Below are 23,827 nucleotides of genomic sequence, written 5' to 3' on the forward strand. Positions count from 1 at the left end.
GGGGGTGCAGGTCTGGCTGGGATGCTCTTTGGAGGGTTGGTGGGCCAACTTGCCTGCTTGCACACTGTAGCGATTCTAAGCTTCCTTCCAATCTGCAGTGACCACTCCAGAGTTGAGCAGTATTTTGAAAGATGACCACCAATGCATCGACTAGTTCCACATGCGCTTCTTTCACATTGGACAGTACAAACATACAAAACAGAAACCAAAGTAGACCGCTCAGCCCATGGAGCTGTTTATTCATGGATCAGTGGCCCATGGTTTGTGGCTGCCGTGCCCTAATAACCTCTTAAGGCAGAGCTCCAAAACTCCACAACCTTCTGTGGACAAGGAATTCTCCTCATCCCAATCCTGAAAGGGTCATCAAGTTCTGGATTCACCACAAGAGGAAATATCCTCTCCTTGTCCACCTCATCAAGGTCATTCAGGATGTGATTTAACTCAATCAAGTTATACCCTCACTCTCTGAAACAAGCCCAGCCTTGGCCTACCTTTCTTCAGAGGACGGCCCACCCAAGGAAGCCTCCTCTGAGCTGCCTCCAATCTATTTACATTGTTCCTTGGAGACCCAATAGTATCTGAGATGTGGTCTAACTCAGGCCCAATCAAACTGAAACAGAACGTCCTTACTTTTATGTTCAATTCCTACATTAATAAAGGATGGCCTGCCATTGGCCTCAATTGATGATTGGTTGTTCCTGTAGACTAACACATTACACTGTGCACAAACACCCTAAATCCCTCTGCGTCACAGATTTGTCCCTGCAGTCCCTGTTTAAGGAACATGCTGACTGTCTGTTTGTCCTGCCCAAGTGAACAACTTCACATCTTCCACCTGCCAGACCTATCGCGCCCTCACTCAACCTGTCTGGAGCATTTTGCAAACTCCGTACGGTTTTTGCACAGCAGGTTTTACTATCTATGTACTGAGAGAGAGAAAGAGAGACAGACAGACAAGACATTCAGGGACAAAAAAATCAAACTGGGGGTGATAACAGTGACTTCACCAAAGGGAACAAGAATTAATACTGTCCAAAGCTTAAAACTTCATCCTTACAGTGATATGTCTTCTTATCTTTGACCTCAGTGGAACATCAATGACTTTAGCCAAATCCTGGACTCTGGGATTGTACAGATTGAATTGGGATAAGCTGGAGCTGAGGGAAGTGTGCGGATACTGTGGCTTTAATAGGTGTGTTTTCTCCTGGATTGTTTTTGGAGAGAGAGAGAGAGAGAGAGAGAGACTGGGACCCAGTAGTCTGTGAGAAGATAACAACTCGGAAAGCCTTTTTTTTTTAAACAAGTTGAAAAAATGGAAGCAGTGACTGGGTGTGGTCAAGCTCCCTCCCACAGACCCGGGGATTTTGAGTTTGTAGTTTTCAGCAGCAGTTGGGAAGCGGAAGTTAGTTTTCCCCTCTCTCGGTTACAGCCAAATGTTGGGGGCGGAGGGGGGGGGGGTGTCCCCTCTTCCTCAGCTGCTGAATTTCATGTGAAACAATCTGCGGTTTGGATTTAATCAACTCGGAGAAAGGGAGGACTGCAGATGCTGGAGACCACAGTCAAAAGGTATGGGCCTGTGCTTTACCAGCACCATACTTTTTGACTGTGTTCTGGATTCACCTTTTCCCAAAGAGGTGTGATGATGGGATGTTAGGACATTGGAACAGGTAATTAGCAATTATCAATTCTGTTAAGCTTTCCATTAGAGTTAAGTTATTACAGGTTCTTCTTTCTAATATTGTGTGTTAATTATAGTGTCTGAATCAACTGGATTTTGCCTCACTTCGAGTAGTTTGATCAATCAAATTGTATCTGGAACACGGCACCTCATATTTACCTTTAAAATCAGGAGAAGTTATGGTCTAGACTACCTCCTTCATAATAATTTGAGGGGGTCTGGTCTGGCCAAAAACAGAGTCACTCATTGTGTTACGAAGAGAAGAAAATAACAACACTGTTTCGCAAAACAGCTTTCATGAGGAAACCCAAGCTCTCACAATGTCTTGCATGTGCTCGCCAGTAGACATCAACACTGTGCTGACCAGTCCTTGGTCACTTACTGGCTTCAGAGCTGACTGCAGCAATAATCCCTTCATGGTTTGACACACGAACAGCAATCCTGTTTCTAAAACAGCAAGTATCAATTTGCTTGCCGGAACAAATGGCATGCCGTACCTGAACACGGGGACAGTCCAACCCCGTTCATTGGTTTAATGCAGTGTGGTTCAGCCTTGGAATGGCAAGTTCTAGCTCGATACGTTTTATTGCTCCTCTGGGAACAGCCACACTGACTGTGCAAGGTTGCAAAACACAACACAACACCAATTGGCAGCCTTATCTCCCCACCATCCCCACCCCCCTCCACAACCCACCACCCCGACCTTCAGAAACCCTCACATCTCCCGACAGATCTCATCAGAAACGCAGCTTGAAGGAAAAAAAAAGAGTGAACTTTAAATTTACGAAGAGAAAGGCTCCTTTGGAAGAGGTTTACGTTCGGCAAGTTTGGTGGGACCTTGCTGATAATTGAGGAAGTGTGCTCCATGCAGTGCCCAGCATGGCAACTTCCATCTGCTGCCAATTATCAGCCCTTGCCAACGCTGCATTGATAGTCACTTCCATAGGAATGGAGGTGGCATCAAGGAAGCATACCACTGCTTGGGTATGCTTTGTGGAAAGCAATGTCAGTTTGTAAAGAAAACGTGCAAAAAGAAAAACAACTACAAAATAAGAGAAAAAAATTTGCATTTTGAAGTTTCTTTTCAACAAAACCCATGAACTGCAAGGCCAGCAAATTTACTCCGTGACTTGCAACTGTTTGTTTTGGGGGCGAGTGTGAAGGTGGACAGGGCATGACGTCAGCCTTGGGTCATCAATGCACTGTATCCCCTCTGCCTCGGCCTGGTGATTGTAACACTCTGATCCGTCATGGAGTAAGCTGGCCTTGGAGTTTGCACACTGCTTCCACAAGGTAGGAGCTGCTCTTGAATGGAAATATGGTTGGCATGGAAACTGGTCAGAAAAGCCCCCTTCCAAACTTGGAAAACCGAGCTCAGTTAGCCATTACTGAGTTTCTGCAGGCTTGAACCGTCTTTACAATTAATCATTTTAGTTTTGTTTTTCAGTGCTCACTGTAGTGCCTTGTGATATTTAGATGTGTTACAGGCATATTCTGAATACAAGGTGCTGTTGCTGAGTTGACGGCTCCTTCCCAGCCAGAGGTTTGGAAACCCCTGTCTCCTAGGGGTGGCTCACTGGTTAGCATTGCTGCCTCACAGCACCAGGGACCCAGGTTCGATTCCAGCCTCGGGTGACTGTCTGTGTGGAGTTTGCACATTCTCCCTCTGCCTGTGTGGGTTTCCTCCGGGTGCTCCGGTTTCCTCCCACAGTCCAAAGATGTGCAAGTGAGGTGAATTGGCCGTGCTAAATTGCCCGTAGTGTTAGGTGCATTAGTCAGAGGGGAAATGGGTCCGGGTGGGTTACTCTTCAGAGGGCAGTGTGGACTGGTTGAGCCGAAGGGCCTGTTTCCACACGGTAGGGAATCTAATCTAAAAGCTGAATGAACATTGTCTGTAGATGGAACGCACTGCAGATATGGAAATCTGAAATTCAAACCAAAAACACTGCAAATTCTCAGCAACTGTGCAGAGGTGGAAAGTTGGATCTCAGGTTGATGACTGATCATCAGAACAGGTTCTGGGTATTTGCAGCATTTGCTGTTTTTATTTTGTGGGGAAGTTCGGCCAGAATTTCTGTCGCTGCTCTGCTCACACACCACCGTGGCTACACTGGGAGCTTCCAACATGAAACAGCACAAGGATCTGAAAGGCAGATCACTGCCCACGTCACCAAATCTGTGCAAGTCCACTCAGAAGTGGACTCTCCCAAGCCAGCTCCACTATCCAACTTGCACGTGGCTTCACAGGGACATGTGATCTCTGAACCATGGAACACCTCCAGCTTGCACTGCCACTCGCAGCTCTGGGATTGGCTCAAATCCGTCTTTTCTGAGTTGAAAAGACGAGGTGACAAGCAGAGCAATGCTTGGATGTTTGCAGAATGCAGAATGCTCTGTGCAGTACAATACAGACTAGACTCGGGCAGGCCTGAAATGTGGGTCCTGAAAGCAGTTGGGATGGTGAGCAGAGAGACACCGACCCCTGGGCACACACAGCTCCCCTGACCCTATCCTGTCCTCTCTTAGTGCTCTTCTCACCTTCTGTCCCACCCCCACCAACCTTTCCCTGGAAGCACCTAGCCATTCCCAAGCCTCAGAATGGGTGCACCATGGGAAAAGCACAGGTCAAAGGTTATCCTCAGGTAAAATGGCATCTGGGATATTTGCTGCAATAACGGAATGTAGAGGATCACTTGGAGACATGGTGATGACTGATGTGAATCCAGGCTGTGATCTGGACCTTTGTGCTAGATATTGACCTGGGCTGAGAAGGTACTATATTCCTTTAACACAAGAAGCCTCTGGCCTGTACAACACACAGGACCGGGTTCCCAGCACACACAGCGTGCGGTCAAATGGTTTGTGGAAATAATTTGGAGCCAGTGGTTTTTGTTTTAAATCTCCCCCGCCTGATTCGCTCCCTCTTTCGAAGCAGTGTGACCCATGGGATTTTGTTCAAGGGGTTAATTGTCGAGAAAACAGCAGAATGTACCTGGAAGAACTGTCAACCATGCAGAGTGATGGGAAATCCCAATAGAATTACCCGCCAAACAGGTATACTCCCCAGCATCCTCAAAAGTAACATTGCGTAAATATAGAGCCTCCAATTCTTTGTCCGTGGTATTAAGACCGGCTGTCTGGAAGAGAGAACGGAAGCAAATGGACAAGCAGACGACATGAGGACAATGGACAGATTCAGCTGGAGAAACCATGTTATTAGTGCCATTGGCCCACTCCCAGCGAGATCCACTTAGGCTTTGCGTTAAGGCGATACCTGGCTCAACAAGTGACCTTCCAGGACCGCGTGAGTCCAGACTCATCCTAGGAAGCAAAAAGGTTTCCAGTTATGTGTTAAACCCGCCACCATGTTGTTTCATCGCACCCATCTCCACATGCGAGCGATGGGCCTCATGGAGAAAATGGACCCACAATGTCCAGAAGACGCCGGGAGTGTACAGCAGCGTGGAGGGAAAGCAGGGAGGGAGAGACAGCGTGGAAGACAGCCTCAGGAGGAGTGCAGTGTAAAGCACTGAGGCACAATAGCAAGAGGAAGAAGATACCAGAGGGGACTGAGCTGTTTGCTAAAGCCTTGGACAAGTGGGAACTCGGAATTATTCACGTCTTCAATGTGAAAAGCAGCTCCAAATAGATGTGACTACTTTCCAACACCCGGGCTGTTTCTTTTTATGTTTGCTGAGACTGGAAGCCAATCTCTGGGAATGAGTGTGACTCTGGCTGTTCCAGCTATTGTGAAATGGCTGACTCCTGTCAGTCCCTGAGTGGATGGGAAAGACAGCCGCACTCCCTTGAGCCAGCTCTTTCCTGCCAGGGTTGTGACAAAGCCACTGCAATCTCTTCACTGCTTGCCTGCAACAAAATGATCCCCACATTTTCCCTGGAAACTGAGAAAAACTTTCAAACTTCTCACACCTACGAGGTGAGAGGAAGAGTGGATCTGCACCACCTCTCTAGCCTGTCCTGCTCTTTCACATCAAGACTAACATTCTCCCATCACCCCCCCCCAGGTGGGTCCTGTTCGCTACCCAGGCACTACAGCCAAAAATGTCGACGGACCTGTCGCCCCCAGGACTGTAATGGACCTCAGTTGGTCTGACCCCCCCCCCCAAATCAGAAGCAGCTGAGGGTCTGGTGATTTGTCCAATTTCAGTTGATCTGTCAACTTGAGGGCAGGCTGCAGAGTCACTGGGAGAAACTCTGAATGGAGCACGTCAGTGCCTTGGGGAAGGGTCGGCCTTGCTTTCTGAGACACAGAGCCAATAGGTGAGCCAAGAAGTAACAGCCTGCGCAAGGCTACACCTCTGACCATGACGATGATGTTGCCTCAGGAGAAGCAGAGCTGAAAATGTGTTGCTGGAAAAGCGCAGTAGGTCAGGCAGCATCCAAGGAGCAGGAGAATGGACGTTTCGGGCATAAGCCCTTCTTCAGGAATGAGGTAAGTGTGTCCAGCAGGCTAAGATAAAAGGTAGGGAGGAGGGACTTGGGGGAGGGGCGTTGGAAATGCGATAGGTGGAAGGAAGTCAAGGTGAGGGTGATAGGCCGTGGGTGGAGGTGCAGGTGAATCTGTGGCGGATATGGGAGTTTCCTTTTGGGCCTTGGAGAGGAGTGAGGGGGGAGGTGTGGGCGCAAGTGTTGCACCTCCTGCGGTTGCAAGGGAAGGTGCCGGGAGTGGTGGTTGGGTCGGTGGGGGGTGTGGATCTGACAAGGGAGTCGCGGAGGGAGTGGTCTCTACGGACAGCTGATAGGGGAGGGGAGGGAAATATATCCTTGGTGCTGGGGTCTGTTTGGAGGTGGCGGAAGTGACGGCGGATGATGCGCTGTACATGGAGATTGGTGGGGTGGTAGGTGAGGACCAGTGGGGTTCTGTCCTGGTGGCGGTTGGAGGGGCGGGGCTCAAGGGCGGAGGAGCGGGAAGTGGAGGAGATGCGGTGGAGGGCACCGTCGACCATGTCGGGGGGGAAATTGCGGTCCTTGAAGAAGGAGGCCATCTGTGTTGTACGTATTTTGAACTGGTCCTCCTGGGAGCAGATGCGGCGGAGACGAAGGAATTGGGAGAATGGGATGGCGTTTTTACAGGGGGCAGGATGGGAGGAGGTGTAGTCCAGGTAGCTGTGGGAGTCGGTTGGTTTGTAGTAGATGTCCGTGTTGATTCGGTCACCCAAGGTAGAAATGGAAAGGTCTAGGAAGGGGAGGGAGGAGTCCGAGACTGTCCAGGTGAATTTGAGGTCGGGGTGGAAGGTGTTAGTGTAGTGGATGAGCTGTTCAACCTCCTCGTGGGAGCACGAGGTAGGGCCGATACAGTCATCAATGTAGCGGAGGAAACGATGGGGGGTGGGGCCAGTGTAGTTGCGGAAGATGGATTGTTCCACATACCCTACAAAGAGGCAGGCATAGCTGCGGCCTATGCGGGTGCCCATGGCTACTCCTTTGGTTTGGAGGAAGTGGGAGGATTGGAAGGAGAAGTTGTTCAGGGTGAGGACCAGTTCGGTCAGTTGAAGGAGGGTGTCGGTGGAAGGGTACTGGGTGGTACGGCGGGAAAGGAAGAAGCGGAGTGCTTTGAGTCCTTCGTGATGGGGGATGGAGGTGTACAGGGACTGGATGTCCATGGTGAAGATAAGGCATTGGGGACCACGGAAGCGAAAATCATGGAGGAGGTGGAGGGTGTGTGTGGTGTCCCGAACGTAGGTGGGGAGTTCTTGGACTAAGGGGGACAGGACGGTGTCAAGGTATGCGGAGATGAGTTCGGTGGGGCAGGAGCAGGCTGAGACAATGCGTTGGCCGGGGCAGTCAGGTTTGTGGATTTTGGGCAGGAGGTAGAAACGGGCAGTGCGGGGTTGTGGGACTATGAGGTTGGAGGCGGTGGATGGGAGATCCCCTGAGGTGATGAGGTTCTGGATGAGGTTCTTCCACAATACCAAAGAAGGTTCATCTGGTGAGTATCTGGCATGGACAGGGTTATTGTCGAGGCGGTGGATGGGAGATCCCCTGAGGTGATGAGGTTCTGGATGAGGTTCTTCCACAATACCAAAGAAGGTTCATCTGGTGAGTATCTGGCATGGACAGGGTTATTGTCGAAGGACAAATGGTTTCAGATGGGCGTTTGGAAATGAAGAGGGTGACATGATGGAAACCTATTTGACGCTGAGGATGGGGTCGTGACCCCGGGGATGTCTCCTCCCGTGAGCAAATCTTGAACCAAAGCTCACTGTTTAAACACACCCACTTCAAAGAGGGAGGAGATGGACTCTTCTCTCTCAGAAGGACAGGAGTCTTTGCAACTCTCTTGTTGAAAATACACTGAAGCTGAGTCCTCAAATGTTTTTCGGGCACTAACTGGTAACGGATTCTGGATAAGCAAAGGGATGGAGGGTTAGCGTAGGTTGGTGTGCCTGTGGAGTCATCAGGAAGACTACCAATGGGGTAACAAGTGCAAGACCCTGAATGGCTGATACCACCTCACAGACAGGACAGACAGACACCAGCAAAGCAGAACATGAACCGTAGCAGAATGAAGGAGGAACTGGGCAATGGAAGCGTTCAGTGACATTGTGGGCATTTTTCCATGGTCATCTTTGGATTTGCACATGAAGAGCAGAAGAAGGGGGAGAGACCAAAAGCTTAAACCACCAGAATGGGGATGGAATCTCATTCATCACCATCTACAGAAATCCCAGCCCTGTCTTTGGAGCTTTTCTCTGGCTTTGGGTTTTACCTTCCAACTGTGGGCTGCTGACTGTGAGCCACGCAGACTGATTGGCCTCACCAATATAATTGGAAACTTTACAAATATACTCTCCGCTGTCAGCTTCAGTCACATTGTACAGAGTCAGCACTTCCGCATCCGAGCTATTAATCCCAGAATGCTAGAATAAACCAATAACAGACAACATTGGCAGACCTGTCATCAAACAGCGTTTCACTGATACACATCCATGGGGCTTCCTCCACTGATGGGTCACCAGGGGGCGGTGGAGAGTGGCTCCTCTCTCATCATTTCTCATGGGGTCGAGGCGGATCACGTCAGTGTGTACACTGTGGGATTCTGGGTAAATTCAGTTGGTTAACCCAGCAGTGTCCCACAATCCTGGGCACTGGGACCACAACCGCTGTGTGCCCAACTGCCCACACGACGTGGGGGAGCTCTTGCACGTCCTCAGCAGCCACTTATTGAGTCACCACTTGAGGCTGCAGTGAACAGCAACACGGCTGACCCAGGGCCAGGAGGGATGGGGGACACTGGCCTCAGCAGAGTCACCCACATCCTGAGATCAGGCTTATTGCAATGTTAAGCTGCTAGGGGACAGCCCCAGCACTCCAGCTCAGAGATCGGAAAGTGTGTGTGTGTATGTGTGCTTGTGAGTCCCTAGTGCTGGGTGAGATGACCTGTGGCCACACACATCCAGGAGAGAGAGCTGGGAATGTTTAGAGTGTCAATACTCAGCACTCCTCTTTACAATGTGGACAGCCCAGGCACACCCACGGCCAGATCATGCACTCTGGCTGGGCAACGTTTCTGTTGGGCTCTGAGATTTCATGGGGAAAGAAGAGGCCCCTGTGGACCCTCAGTGGATAAAGACCCCTGGATCCCACCACCACCGACACGTTAACAAATCAAGTTCCTGAACCAGCAGTGAAATGGCCACTATCTGCTCTGTCATTGGGATAGGGGTATGTTTGCCTGTTAGGAGTCCTAACAGGCTCCTCCTCTCGTATATTGGGCACTGGTTTCTGTTTGCAAAAGGCAAGCTCTACTGCTGTTTACCAGCAGGGTGGGTGGCATCACACTGCACACTGGGGACAAGCCACTGAAGACAGATGCCGCTTGGCCTGATGCTGGGGAGCAGGGCAGCAGGGGGCAAGAGGAACACGGTTACATTCCAAACAGGCCATGGGCAGGTGGGCACAGTGTTTAACAACAGCAGGAGCTTTACTCTGGAGAGCTTCACTCTGCACTTTGACTCGGCTGTCTCCCACCCAAAATGGCCACTGATATCACATCAAGTGACAGTCCACCGTATATTCCAAATCCACAACAAAAACTCTGTCCCTAAATCTTTCAGTCTGAGGCACTGACCCTGGCAGCATGAAGGCCTGGGGATTGGGATACACGTCCTTCCAGGCACAAGCTTCACGGAGCAAAGAGAAACCAATGGAATTGGGAGAAAAGGCAACCCAGACAGGGCTGGCCATTATCTTTACTGATAAGAAGTAGCGAGGGTGCAGACAGGGAGTGACAACCCCCATTCAGTATTTGTCGACAATGATCGCTAAAGTGCTGTGGGGTACAAAGTGACAGCAGGTCACCCAATGGCATATGGCACAGCCCAAGGTAACATCAAGCCAGGACATCAGACTGGACTGACAGCTCCACATTCTCAAGCACTTCTTCCCCATGGTTAGGACCTACAGACAGAGCTCAATCCTCCTTGTACCTCATGAGAAGTGGAGGGGACTGAGGGAGAGGCCCGATCCCTGAGTGAGTAAGGCTGGCAGCTTTAGAATGCTCCAGCAGGGGAACAGCGGGAATAACTTCCTTTCAGGTTTCTCAGGAACAGGCTGTCCTGAGTGCGGGGGCCAGCTCTGAGCCAGCAGGGAATGCTGAGTAAGATATGTTGAGGGTGGCACACTTCCTGGTCAGGGAGGAAACCTTGTTCCCACACTGGGGTCAGGCTGAAGAGCACAGAATGCTAACTTACCTTGAGGATGGAGACATAGGGTGAGCCATCGGGGCCTAGCCTGCTGCCATTCACCTCAGCGTGTTTCAGCCACTGGATGTGCGGCTGCGGGTCACTGTACACTTTGCAGACAAACTCCACATCACTGCCCACAGTCACACTCTTGTTGGCGGGCAGGCCAGCCTGGAGAATTGGCCGGTGGGGAGAGCGTTCTGAAAGAGACAAAAACACCAAGCAAATGACAACACCGCTCAGTCAGCAGTTACTCGTCAAAACACTTTCAGCTTTGGACTCAATGACCTCGAGTAAGATGGGGCGAGACCATCTCTCGGTCCTCCGTGGCATCTTTCATTAGCAGCAAGGAGCCACTGAGCAAGCTGGGTACCCCATGCATTTGGGTTCATCTGAGCTACACACACAGGCTGGAGTTGGTCAAACCCACAACACTCAGACAGTTCAGGAGAATTGAGGAGGTGCAAGACGGCATGTTTGGTACAGAACTAACATTTTGTTCATTCAGGCCTTTTTGGTGGTGATTTGGAGGGGAACGCATTAACAGTTTGCTCCAAACTGGAAAGGCAAGTGGGAGAAACCAAGATTCCTGTCCCTGGGGTGCACTGGTGAAAGCAGCTCAGTCCCAGGCTGCATGCCTATCTCCTGGGATGAACGGAGTGAGGTTCAAATCTCAAGCCAGCAGTCAACACAAGTGCCTTTCTCACAGGCAGAGGGTACAATGGCAGTGCCCAAAACAGACACTCCAAAACCCAACACCATCTGACCAGAGGAAGGTCAGACAATCTGTTCCCCAGCTCCTCAGCACTAACTTGGAGCAGTTTTGAAAACATACGAGAAAGCCACCAACGTATGGAAATTCGTCAATTCAATTCTCGAGTTACCCGATGCTGTTAGCAAGTCATACTTTCAAACAAATTCAATCTGAAAGAAATCTCTCTCGTTTATTGCAACCGAGACTAATTCCAGTGTCAAGTTTTCATGTGCTGAATTTATTCAGGACTAAATGAACGCATTTTGCAGTCTTGATTATTTTTTAATTAATTGGAAATTCTCTGTCCACGTTTCGGTTGAAGCATGATTATTCACTATAACTCTTTAGTTAATGAACACTGCACTGATCATTTAACCCATCCTTACTGAGAGGCAGCAAACAAAGTCCTGATTCAGTGTGCAAGCAAGCGTGGAATAAAAACAGTTTAAACATGCTACTATTTGCAGATGCCCTCCCAATCTGAGCAGGGTCTCCAAACAACACATCCTGCCTGGTTACCATCCTGTTCTCCAGCTGCAACAAACTTCTCCTGTGACAACAGCTGAGGCTCCAAGGGTAACATCCTGATCTCCGGGTCAGAAGCCCAGGAGTTCAAACACGTCAGCTCCACAGCCTAGACCAACACTCACACTGCCGTCCTGATGGAGTGCCGCTCTGTCACAGGAGCTCCCTTTCAGGTCACGTCAGAAACTGGGGCTCGGTGCATCTACTCATTTGGATACCCCCAGAGAAAGGCTTTTCACCTTTCGGATCTGGGCCGGTCATTTCTTCTCATCCCAATTTCCAGCACTGGCCCCGTATGTTTGCCCACTACAACATTTCAAGGGACCATCAAAATACTTGTTCAATGTCTTTTGGGTTCCTGCCTCTACCACCCTTTTCAGACAATGAATTATAGTTATTCACAACTGTCTCAGCTTAAAACCGAGCCCTCTAATTATTGACCCCTCCACTCGGTAAAATGTTTCTCTCTGTCTGGTCCCCTCACAACATTGTACAACTCAGTCAGGTCCCCACTAAGTATCTCTGATCTGAGAAAAACAATGCCAGCCTTTCCCATCTCTCTTCAAAGCTGAACCAGTCCAGCCCAGGTTATATCCTCTGCACCTTCTCTGGACCAATAACATACTTTCTGGAGTGTGATGACCAGAACTCCTCACAGTACTAAAGCTGTAATATTATCTACAGCACCAGTGTTACCTCCTTGCTCTTGTGTTCACTATGAAAGTTCACAGGGTATGATTGGAGGGTGCATCGAGTCATTATCCTGGGAGACCTGGATAACATTTATTTGAAACTCCACATCACAAACACACACAGACTGGTTCCTCCAACATGTACCGGTTGTGGCAGCTTGCTGTGTGTAAATTGGTTGCCCTGCTTTCTATATTATAGTCTCTTGTTCAAAATGTCGGCAGGCTGCAATGTGTTAACTCGGTTTCACTCTCTCTCAGCAGATGCTGTGGTGTTTCTCTGTGTTTACCAACCCCTCCCCAACCCAAGCGTGACTCCTTCCCTAACCAGAGTGTCTGACCAGTACCAAACTCAGCAGTAGTTTTGAAAAGGGGGGGAGGGGGAGAGAGAGTCAGAGTCATACAGCACAGAAACAGAGCTTCTTCCAATCAGTCCATGCCAAACATAATCAGGGACTAACAATTCCTCACTGCCTGGTCCTGACCCTTCCCATTCATGTACTTATCCAAATGTCACACACTGGGACAGAAAGGGAGAGAGAGGACAACAGGCATAGGACAGCGGGCCCTTACATAACATCAAGACAGTAGGAGAGAGAGAATACATGGTGAGGAAGTGTGAGAAACTGTGAGAGCGAGATACAGAGGGTCAAGGAGTGACATCATGTGAGTAAAAGGAAAAAAGCTGAGAGAGAAATCAAGGCGGGGAAGCTTGGTTTGAGGTGGACCCAAGTCCAGGCTGTGTTTAAGGCCCACAGATGGGGTGTGAACAAGCAGGCCCTCTCAATACCAGCTCCCATTTCACAATCTGCTTCTCAAATCCACATCTGTGGATGTTTCGGAGACAGCTACCAGGGCAGCCCACATTAGGAGGGCTTTGGGGACTGGTTCATTTGTGACCCTCAGTACAAAGATGCGAAAGGACTGAGCAGTTTTGTTTGACCTGATCCCTGGTCTGTTTCTGCCAGCGTCCAGTCAGACTCTGCTCTGCTCGGAAGGGCTCCCATGTCCCATTGGAAATACTCGAGAGCTGAGTGTTCCTGTACTCGGCAATGTATGTGCTTGTGACATCCGCCTTCAATTACACCGGTTGGCTTTTGAAGTGGCTCATATCCCTTTCCCTTCTGGTCCTCACAGGCTCCAACAGTTTCCTGTCCCTGCTGCTATGGGGCCAGCACACAGGGAGTTTGACAGAGCAGGCAGGCAGTACTGTGTTTTGCTGCTGCACAGTTTAACCAGAGCTAAGTTCCAGAGAATCTCGGTGTTAACTGGGTCCTGCCCTCTCTTCAGGTCCTTTACAAGAAAATACAGCGGTGGTAGCTTGGGAATCCAGGAGCAGCTCCACATAATATCCCCTTTTCTGGCTGTTTCGCACCAGACTGCAGGGCACTTCAGCTGTTAGCGAGCGTCAGTCTGACATTCCAGACATTCCAGGTTATCGAACACCATCCCCACCCCCACTCCCACTCCTCTACTCCTGGGACCACTGTCCCCTCACGCCCCCCAACCCTGTATTGAGCTAAGACTGCTACAGAGCATTCAGAATCCCACTCCCCAACACACTGGCCTTGTCTTCCAGAGTTCCTCTACTCAATGCTGTGCCTGATGGGAGACCCTCTCAGGGGGCAAAGCAGCTGCTGCCCAAGCCCCCTGCTTCACTTGTTTCTGAACAGCCCGAGTCTCTCTCACTCTCTCTCTCACACACACACAGGCTGAATCGGCTGAGGCTGTTTTCCCTGAAGCGCTGGAGGCTGAGGGGTGACCTTCTACATACAAATATCTCAGCAAGGGGCCCAGCAATCACTTCCCTACCTTCCTATAGAATTCTCAGGTACTCCTGATCAGGTCCTGGGGATTTATCCACCTTTAACCGTTTCAAGACATCCGGCACTTCCTCCTCTGTAATCTGGACATTTTTCAAGATGTCACCATCTATTTCCCTACAGTCTATATCTTCCATATCCTTTTCCACAGTAAATACTGATGCAAAATATTCATTTAGTATCTCCCCCATTTTCTGTGGCTCCACACAAAGGCCGCCTTGCTGATCTTTGAGGGGCCCTATTCACTCCCTAGTTACCCTTTTGTCCTTAATATATTTGTAAAAACCCTTTGGATTCTCCTTAATTCTATTTGCCAAAGCTATCTCATGTCCCCGTTTTGCCCTCCTGATTTCCCTCTTAAGTATACTCCTACTTAGCTTTCGAAAGTTCTTGCCTAATACCGTCAAAATTGGCCTTTCTCCAATTTAGAACTTCAACTTTTAGATCTGGTCTATCCTTTTCCATCACTATTTTAAAACAAATAGAATTATGGGAGCTGGCCCCAAAGTGCTCCCCCACTGACACCTCAGTCACCTGCCCTGCCTTATTTCCCAAGAGTAGGCTAAGTTTTGCACCTTCTCTAGTAGGTACATCCACGTACTGAATCAGAAAATTGTCTTGTACACACTTAAGAAATTCCTCTCCATCTAAACCCTTAACAATCTGGAACGTTCAAATCCCTTACCATAACCACCCTATTATTCTTACAGATAACTGAGATCTCCTTGCAAAGTTGTTTTTCAATTTCCCACTTACTATTAGGAGGTCTATAATACAACTCGGAGGAAACCCACTCAGACACGGGGAGAATGTGCAGATTCTACACAGACAGTCACCCGAGGCTGGAATCGAACCCGGGTCGCTGGTGCTATAAGGCAGCAGTGCTAACCACTGAGCCACCGTGCCACCCCCAAATACTACACTGTTATTCTAAGACAGCATGGAACTGGGAGATGGGAGAACAAGGTGGGCAGAAAACCAGGGGGCAATTTTTCTGACTGGCCAAGCAAACACAAGAAGCACATGGTCTCTTCCTGAGCACTCGGCTGCTTCCACCCGTTCCCAACCCCAACATCCTCGTGCTCTCCTCACTGTCACACCTCCACTTCCTTCCTGATTCGATCAGGGCAGCTTCAGCATTAGTACACAGAAGCTTTCCAAAGGAATTGCTAAGCGACGGAATTCCCAAACAGGAGTAAATTACAGCTAGCCTGTCTTCCGCTGAAAGTGAGCCAGTGGTCAATACTAAGTCGGGCCCAATTAGAACAGGGGCAGTAATGGGAGTCTACCTCTATAAACATAGCCAGTTTCTGAGCGGGAGCTGAAGAATTTATTGCTGTTGTTTGTGGGTTCTTGTTGGGAGGGAGCAGAATGGTTTTCCTCCCCAGGCCCGACATGGAGAGTTGTGTGTTACAGAAAGAGGAGCAGCAGCAGCGGTGATAGAGAGAGGTACAAACATTGCTTCTCAGCACTGGCCACTGCACAGCTCTCATCACACAGAGCAAGAGGAGGGGGGGAATAAAACCTGCATTTGCATGGCACCTGACAGCAATATTGATATTCATATTGATTGATATGGTGGCTGAGACACGAGGGGCATCTTCAGCACATTACCACAGGACCTTCTGTATTTTGTTCGGAGAGGGGTTTGGGATCCTCACTTCCATGTTTCATCAGCAGGATCGCCCTTTCCAGACAGCACAGCACTGCATTTGGTGGCGACAGCTCTGATGTGGGACTTCAGCTTCCAGCCCCGACGCTCTGAGGAGGGACTCAGGGAGAGCAGACATTTCACTGTGTATTGTGTAGCCCCTGAGCCTTTGTTAGTGGGCTTGGGCAACGACAGAAGGAGAGGGGGAAACCACAACAGGGACAACGTCTGATTATCCCTCGGAAATCACTTGAGAAACAAAAAAAAATCATCTGACAGCCGCACTGGGCAAGTGCAATTCTCTGAAAGGCCTGTACTTTCCAGTGTTGCACTCGCACTGAATGTCAGCTCAAGGGGTGAGCTCTCTCTCCCTGTGGGTTCTGTTATAGCTGTCAATGTTTGCAATGCTTCATTAGCGCTTGCTCTCTGCTGACTGGCTTTGAAATGAGATGGAAGAACAGTTTGGCAAAACAGGGTCACCAACTGGCACTGAGCTGGCAGTGAGGGAAATGGCACGGGAGAGAGAGAGGGATGATGCAAAACAAGTACCAGGGTAATCACAAAGGTAAAAGCTAGAGTGAGACAGCAACTTGACACCGAGCCAATAAACCCCACAGCTGGCGGCATGATTTAAGAGCAGATTTCAAGGCGAAAACAAACCAAGTCAGACTGTAAGGAAGATATCAAGGATAGGGTTCCCAGCTCCTTGGTCACACTGAACAGCAGGTTCACATTCAGTCCCTTTGGAAGTGCGGGACTCGAGAAGGGTGCTCAGTCCCCACTCAGTCCTGATCGAGGCACGGCATACTGCAGCCGGAGAGCTTCAGGCCCTTCCCCCTCCACCCCCCCCACCGACCCTGACAAAGCTGCAGCCTCGTTCAGCACATCAATCCCTCCCCCGAGTAAGTCTTCACTCTTTCCACTGGGCTAACAACTCTCAAGCAGCATGATGCTCAAGGCCGTACAGTCACACAACACAGCACAGCAGGAGGCCATTCTGCCTGTCTAATCCATGCTGGCCCATTCAAAGACCTGTCCACAAAGCGCCAGTCCCCTGAAAATGACTCCTTTTGGTGACGAACCCAACTGTTTCTCTGGAGAGCAGGCTGCTTCCCACTGCCCTGTCTGTTGGGAGAGACACAGTGTCCCATCTTCCAACCCCTCCCCTGTTCCCTTTACCAGTTGTCTCAATGTGAACATCACACTGACTGGCTGTCTCTGGGTGGGGGGGGGAGGGGGGGCTCTCTGTGCTGTAGCTCTCGTCCCGACCCCGCCAAGTCCCACATTGTGACAGCTCCATTTGCTGACTGGATCCCAGGCCCTGGATGGGCCAGTGTCACTGCCTCATCAATCCATGATTCCGGATTGCTGGAATTACAGCTCCGTACTCTGTATCTCAGTCAGTACAGCCAGACAATACAATCAGTCCCCCACATCAACACTGACAGGCCAAGATCCAGAGGTGGCTGGCAATCTCAGAGTAACCACTGCGAGGTCCTGAACAGTTTTAATGAGGCATGGCCCAGGGAGGCTGAGAGGGAAAAGGAGGAAAGATGGGAGATACCAACAGTGTCCCCTCATTGACCCTGGGACATACCCACAGTGCCCCCTCACTGACCCCGGGACATACCCACAGTGCCTCCTTACTGACCCCGGGAGATACCCACAGTGCCCCCGCACTGACCCCGGGACATACCCCCAGTGCCCTCTCACTGACCCCGGGAGATACCCCCAGTGCCCTCTCACTGACCCTGGGAGATACCCACAGTGTCCCTCTCACTGACCCTGGGAGATACCCACAGTGCCCCCTCACTGACCCCGGGAGATACCCACAGTGCCCCCTCACTGACCCCGGGAGATACCCACAGTGCCCTCTCACTGACCCTGGGAGAAGTGCAGCAGAAGGCACAGTCTGGTGCACCCTTTATAGTCTGAGAAACTCCACAGGACCTCAGCTGTTGTAAGCGATGGAAGGCAGATTGTGATGGAGATAGTGCAGTCACTCTGTGAGAACACGGATAATCGTTTTCCCACAATAAACCACAGTCTAAGGCTCTTACCGACAACATCCAGTTGGTAGGTGTGGTTGATGCTGCCATATTTGTTTGTGACCACACAGGTATAATTGGCCTTGTCTGAGGGAACCACTCCTTCCATGATCAGACTCCAGTGCTGCGATCGGATCTTTAGGACAAGAGCACAGAACATCAATTAAAATAACAGAGAACCCACAAAGGTTTCCACTGACCACCAGATCTCCCCAAGTATGTCCAAGCAATCATCTACTTGTGAAGGCAATCCTGTCACAATGATGGCCAGTCTGCCCACTGCCAACTCCCAGAAAGCAGGTCAGAACAGCCAAGCCATCTGTCTGGGTCAGGGATAACTACTGGCCACAACACCGACTCCTCCTCACAAAAGCTGCATGGGATCTTGTACACATCTCGGAGCGGGCACAGCCGGGTCATGGTTAGGATTAGGGTCTGACACTGCATGAGAAAAACAGCACTTTCTCGGCACGCACCTCTGTGCTGGTAACTACGCTGAAACCGTGGACTGGGAAGTGAATGCCCAATCCTCTGAACCAGATCGAACAGGGTTACCCACTGAAGCACAGCAGACAAGTGCTGGTGGGCTGGTCACTCCCAATGAGGGAGAGAGGGAAACCAGAATAGGGGCTGCGGCTCTAATTATCTCTCTGAAGTCACTTGAAAAACAAAAATCAACTGATGTCTGCTCGCAAACTCTTGTTGAGTTCAAACACCAGACCGTAATGCCGTGCACTAAGTCACCAAGTTGATGGGAATGCATTCTATTAGACTGAAACAAAGCAAAGTATGTCATCAAAAGGGAGCGTTTTTGAAGGAAGCTGAGCCTGTGCTGCAGGCACTGACACCTGATGCACACTCCTTGGCAGTGACTCTGTCTCCAACAGCTCACTTGCCTGCTTTCACCGGACTGGGACTTGAGATTTCATTACTGGATCCTCAGGCCTTTCAGCTTACGGGATCTCAGGTTACAGCCTGGCTGCCTAGATCGACAGGTTGGATCCCCTCCCTGTTTTTGGAATCTCCTCCAGCTCCACGACCCTCCAGATATCACTGCACAAACTAACTAACTAACTGGAGGCTCAGGCGAAAAACTTCCCTGTCCTGGGCTCTTCAAAGCAGCTGCTGCTGGCATCCGAATACAGTTCCTAAAGAACAGTACAGCACAGAACAGGCCCTTCGGCCCTCCATATAGTGCTGACCTTTTCTCTTACTCTAAGATCAGACTAACGTGCACACCGTTCATTGTACTATCTTCCATGTACCTTTCCAAGAGTCATTTAAATGTCCCTAATGTATCTCACTCTACGACCACTGTTGGCAGTGCATTCCACACACCCACCACACTCGGTGTAAAGAACCTACCTCTGACATCTCCCCAAAACCTTCCTCCAATCACCTTAAAATAGTGCCCCCTTGTGTTAGCCATTTCTGCCCTGGGAGAAAGTCTCTGGCTATCCACTCTATCTATGCCTCTCATCATCTTGTACACCTCTATTAAGGCACCTCTCATCCTTCTTTGCTCCAATGAGAAAAGCCCTAGCTCCCTCAACCTTTTGTCATTAGACATGCCCTCCAGTCCAGGCAGCATCCTGGTAAATCTCCTCAGCACCCTCTAAAACTTGCACATCCTTCCCATCATGAGGCGACCAGAACTGAACACAATATTTCAAGTGTGTTCTAACTTCGCGGCTCTTAAACTCATTCCCCGCTCATGAAAGCCAACATACCATACACCTTCTTAACAACCCTATCAACTTGGGTGGCAACTTTGAGGGATCTATGGACATGGACCCCAAGATCCCTCTGTTCCTCCACACTACCAAGAATCCTGCCTTTAACCCTGTATTCTGCATTCAAATTCCACCTTCCAAAGTGAATCACTTCACATTTTTCCAGGTTGAACTCCATCTGCCACTTCTCAGCCCAGCTCTCCATCCTGTCAATGTCCTGTCCTGTCCCGGATGGAGAGGAATCTGCCATCCTTACTATGCCTCAGCTCCACGTAACTCCATCCCCACAGCATTGAGACCCCTGTTCAAGGGTAATGAGGGATGGGAATCCCACGTTGGCCATGGCAGCGACACCCACATTCCATGAAAGAATGAGAGGCATCGAAAATGCCCACAGCCTTGCCCCTCTCCAACTCTGGCCACGCCCTGCCCAGTTTCCATCAACCAAACAGATTCTCAGGCTCTGTGAACGTCCAGTGGCCGGGTGTATTTCAGGCTCAGATTGACAGGTTTGTGGGAAAGGGCAGAGGGGGGTAGTGGTGTGAGGTGGGTGATCCAGACACCATTTCCCTGAAGTGCTACCCAGGCTCATTGTGAAAGCTAACCCCCTGCCCCCAACCCCAACTCAGGGTGCATCATCCTGGTTCCTGGGCTACAGGCCAATGATCTCACCTTGAAGCCACCAATGCGGTGGTCTTGTTTGAAGTCTTTGCCATTCTTTAACCAGTACAGGATTGGCAGGGGGTTCCCACCAGCGGGACATCGGAACTTCACTGTCTTCATGGCTGGCACTGCGTGAAGTCGCTTCTCCATCTTTTCCGGCTGTGACCAGTACGGTGCTCCTGTGGACAACAAAGAGACGTGTTATTGGAACCCAAGGCACCATGGGCCAGGCATGTCAAGCTGCTGACTGGAAACAGGTCCCAACTTGGCGATGGGGAATTGTACACAAGCTGCAATTCTCAGTTCAACCATAATGTTCCAAAACCCCTGCAATCTTTTACCTTGGTGGCAGGTGTTGGTGGGGGGGTTATGGTACTGTCTGTTTTACTCCTGAGCTTTAGCTCTGCAGTTATTTGCTGTGAAGCAGCTCTTCATAGTAGGAACATACCAACCAGGAGCAGGAGTGAGCAATCCAGTCCCCCATTCAATACCATCATGGCTGATCTCAGCCTCAAGCTCACGATAAACCGGTCTATGCTGCTCCTCCCCAACAGGAGGCACCACTGCACCTTCCTCTGCAATGCTGAACCACCTCACAAGGCTCGTCCAACTGGGTCAAAACATGGCTTCCTGCCCGTCCTCATCAGCAACTCTCCTGACATCCCTGGGTTCATTCTCCATCGCTTTCACCTGGCCGATCAGCAACAGCAGCTTCACAACGTGGGTGTCAGGCTCTGAAATCCATGGCTCTCCCCTCCCCTCAGTCACTACTTCAACCGGAGATTCGGGATGTCGCTCTCGGTGGGTCTGCCCTCAGGCCTCCTACTGGAGTCTGGCCAGAGCTGAAAATCTCCGGAAACTCCTTCCAGGGGCCAAATGGAGAGGTCAGCTGGAGACAGTAGGTGGCGTCACAGGCAAATTGCTGTTCAGGTGTGTACGGCGTGTGAGGCCGACACGCATTGCGGACTGCGATTGGCTGACTGGGTGGTGGGAGAACACCCAAGCAGCAGCACCCATTGTTGACACATGACATTCATGGCACTACGTGAATGCAGCTTACCTGTTTGAATGCTTGTGCACAGCAGAGGTTCTGCTGCTGATATCAGTTGCTCCCTTGGCCTGCAGCCTTGCAGTGTGTTTCCACAAACGCTGCTCTCCTTCAGTGGAGGATCCCATGTTGCCCTAATCTTCCCAAGCAGCAGTCAGTCAGTCAGTCAGTCAGCCAGAGGATTAACCCTGCAGCTTGCTGACAATCGCGAGTGTAAGTGATAGCTGACTCTGCAGGAGAAGCACCCAGGCTTCCTACATGGCCCTGACTGATCCCTTCAGTTTGACACCTGCATTCAAGCTGCTCCAGCCGACACTCAAAGCCAGCAGCTCATGCCTGCAGCTGCCACACCCAGCCAGTCGGGACAGAAAGGGCCCTTCCCGTACAATAATGCTGGCGGCTTACACAATCCAAGTCTTTTCCTTCACGTCGGAGGGTCACTGAGCCCTGCCTGTGCTTCCCAATGTGCTCCTGCTGTAAGAGTGGCGATGCATTAAGAGCTGGGTATACTCATGAGCCAAGGACTGACTGGCACAGCACAGCCCAACAGAGACACCTCGGCTACCGATGGGTCAGTTGGTAGCACTAACTGCAGCCTTTGAAAATAAACCTGTGCAACATTCTCACAGGGGGCGGGGGCGGCACGGTGGCACAGTGGTTAGCACTGCTGCCTCACAGTGCCAGAGACCCGGGTTCAATTCCCGCCTCAGGCAACTGACTGTGTTGAGTTTGCACGTTCTCCCCGTGTCTGCGTGGGTTTCCTCCAGGTGCTCCGGTTTTCTCCCACAGTCCAAAGATGTGCAGGTCAGGTGAAATGACCGTGCTAAATTGCCCGTAGTGTAAGGTAAAGGGGTAAATGTAGGAGAATGGGTCTGGGTGGGTTGCGCTTCGGCGGGTCGGTGTGGACTTGTTGGGCCGAAAGGCCTGTTTCCACACTATAAAATAATCTAATCAACCGAATCCACCCCAGTTCATGTTACTGACCAACAATAATTTATACAACAAGGTAAACTCGGAGTCTGGCCTTCGCCTCCCCCAAGTACACCTCAGTCAAGGCCCCAGCGCCAGGATCCCAGTGCCATTTGGTCATTGCCATTGGGAGGAGTGCACTCAGAACATCAGGCCAATTCACAACCACCTCGCTCACTCCCCTGCTATTCCAAACTCCAACTGGATTCATGGCTGCAAGCTGTTCCCAAGGAGAAGTTGGGACTCCCTGTCCAGGGTTTCCTTCCTGGTGGCCAAGTACTTTGGGCTGGATATTCCCAGGGAATTCCAGACTCATCGGGAATTACACCCACTGGGAACAGCCATGTCAGAATCCAGCAGACGTCGCTGCTTCTCACTCAGTAGAGCTGCCCCAGTTCTTTAAGTCCACCCTCATAAAAGAAAAAGGTCCGACATTTATATAGCACCTCTGCCTACCTCAGCACGTCCCCGAGAGCTGTGCAGTCAGTTTGTATGCAGCTAGCTCCCAGGGGCAGCTCTGATCATCAACAGCAGAAAGCCCAGTTATTGTTCAGGAACCCTGCAGATCACTCCCTTGGTCAGGTTTGCTGGGAGATCCTGCAAGCGGGCAGACAGGGGATTGGTATCAAGCCTGGCCCTTGTACGTGCTGATTCGGGCACAGGGAGCATCCCCAAACCCTGCGTGGTCAGCTCCCAGAATCCCAAGGTGCCAGGGTCAAGGTGAGCACACGGTCAGGAAGAACATGGGAATCCAGCTCTTGTACAACGTGGGAAGCAATTCCTGCAGAAGGGAGCTCACTTGTTTTTAAACCTTAAACAGCAGGTTTTTGATTCCCTTTTAACACACCTGTACAAGGGTTCAGTACGCAGCTCTCAATACCATTGTCTGACTGTGACATCCATTCCGGAAATCACACACTTCAGAATGGGCTGACATTAAGAACTGTAGACGAGGAGATTAATCGAGGGAGCCAGAGGCACACTCAGAGATCGAGTTGCCAATAACACTGGATGAGTTTTCACTCCAATTTAATCACCCGATGTACTCAATCACTGTGACAGCAGTACAACCCTGTCAGCAGGGAAAGCAGGAAATAGGTCACCCCCGATCAGCTCTCAGCTCAGCTCTAGCCTTCAGGAAAATGGCTGGCAAAACCAGCCACATTTCATATTTCCTGCTGTCACGGGTTTTGTGTTGTGCCGAGTGTTTGTGATTGAGATTGCTGCTTGTTTCAGATGGGGATTGGGTACAGGGCAGAGAGGGCTGTGCTACTCAGTGACTAGGGAGTGGAGAGCGAGCACCAGGAACTCCATCATTCGACCCAAACCCACCAACACTGGGAGCCGGGGCCAGTGGAAACAGGACACTGACAAACAGACAGGGACTCTGTGCATCCTACCCATGGCCACACTCCCACCTCTAAGGCTCTGCATGTTAGAAACATGCTGCCTCCTGTTACTTTACCCTTCACAGGGGTACATCCTACCATCAACACCAATGGGATGGTCTATATGGAATTGCCACATCAGCCTGTGCCTCA

At 50.5% G+C, this 23,827-nt stretch overlaps 1 protein-coding gene across 2 annotated transcripts in view; it reads right to left on the reverse strand.

Annotated features, from left to right (window-relative positions):
* Positions 1-23,827, reverse strand: part of LOC122543124 (fibroblast growth factor receptor 1-like) — a 141,544-nt gene that overhangs the window by 25,105 nt on the left and 92,612 nt on the right. For both annotated transcript variants that reach the window (XM_043681460.1, XM_043681461.1), the window contains exons 5-8: positions 20,279-20,448; positions 17,886-18,009; positions 10,393-10,583; positions 4,671-4,815 (exon numbers count right to left, since the gene is read on the reverse strand). In XM_043681460.1, the coding sequence (XP_043537395.1) occupies positions 4,671-4,815; positions 10,393-10,583; positions 17,886-18,009; positions 20,279-20,448 (630 nt within the window). The remainder of the gene's footprint in view (positions 1-4,670; positions 4,816-10,392; positions 10,584-17,885; positions 18,010-20,278; positions 20,449-23,827) is intronic.

This window comes from Chiloscyllium plagiosum, chromosome 42 (genome assembly GCF_004010195.1).
Source record: "Chiloscyllium plagiosum isolate BGI_BamShark_2017 chromosome 42, ASM401019v2, whole genome shotgun sequence".
NCBI lineage: Eukaryota > Metazoa > Chordata > Chondrichthyes > Orectolobiformes > Hemiscylliidae > Chiloscyllium > Chiloscyllium plagiosum.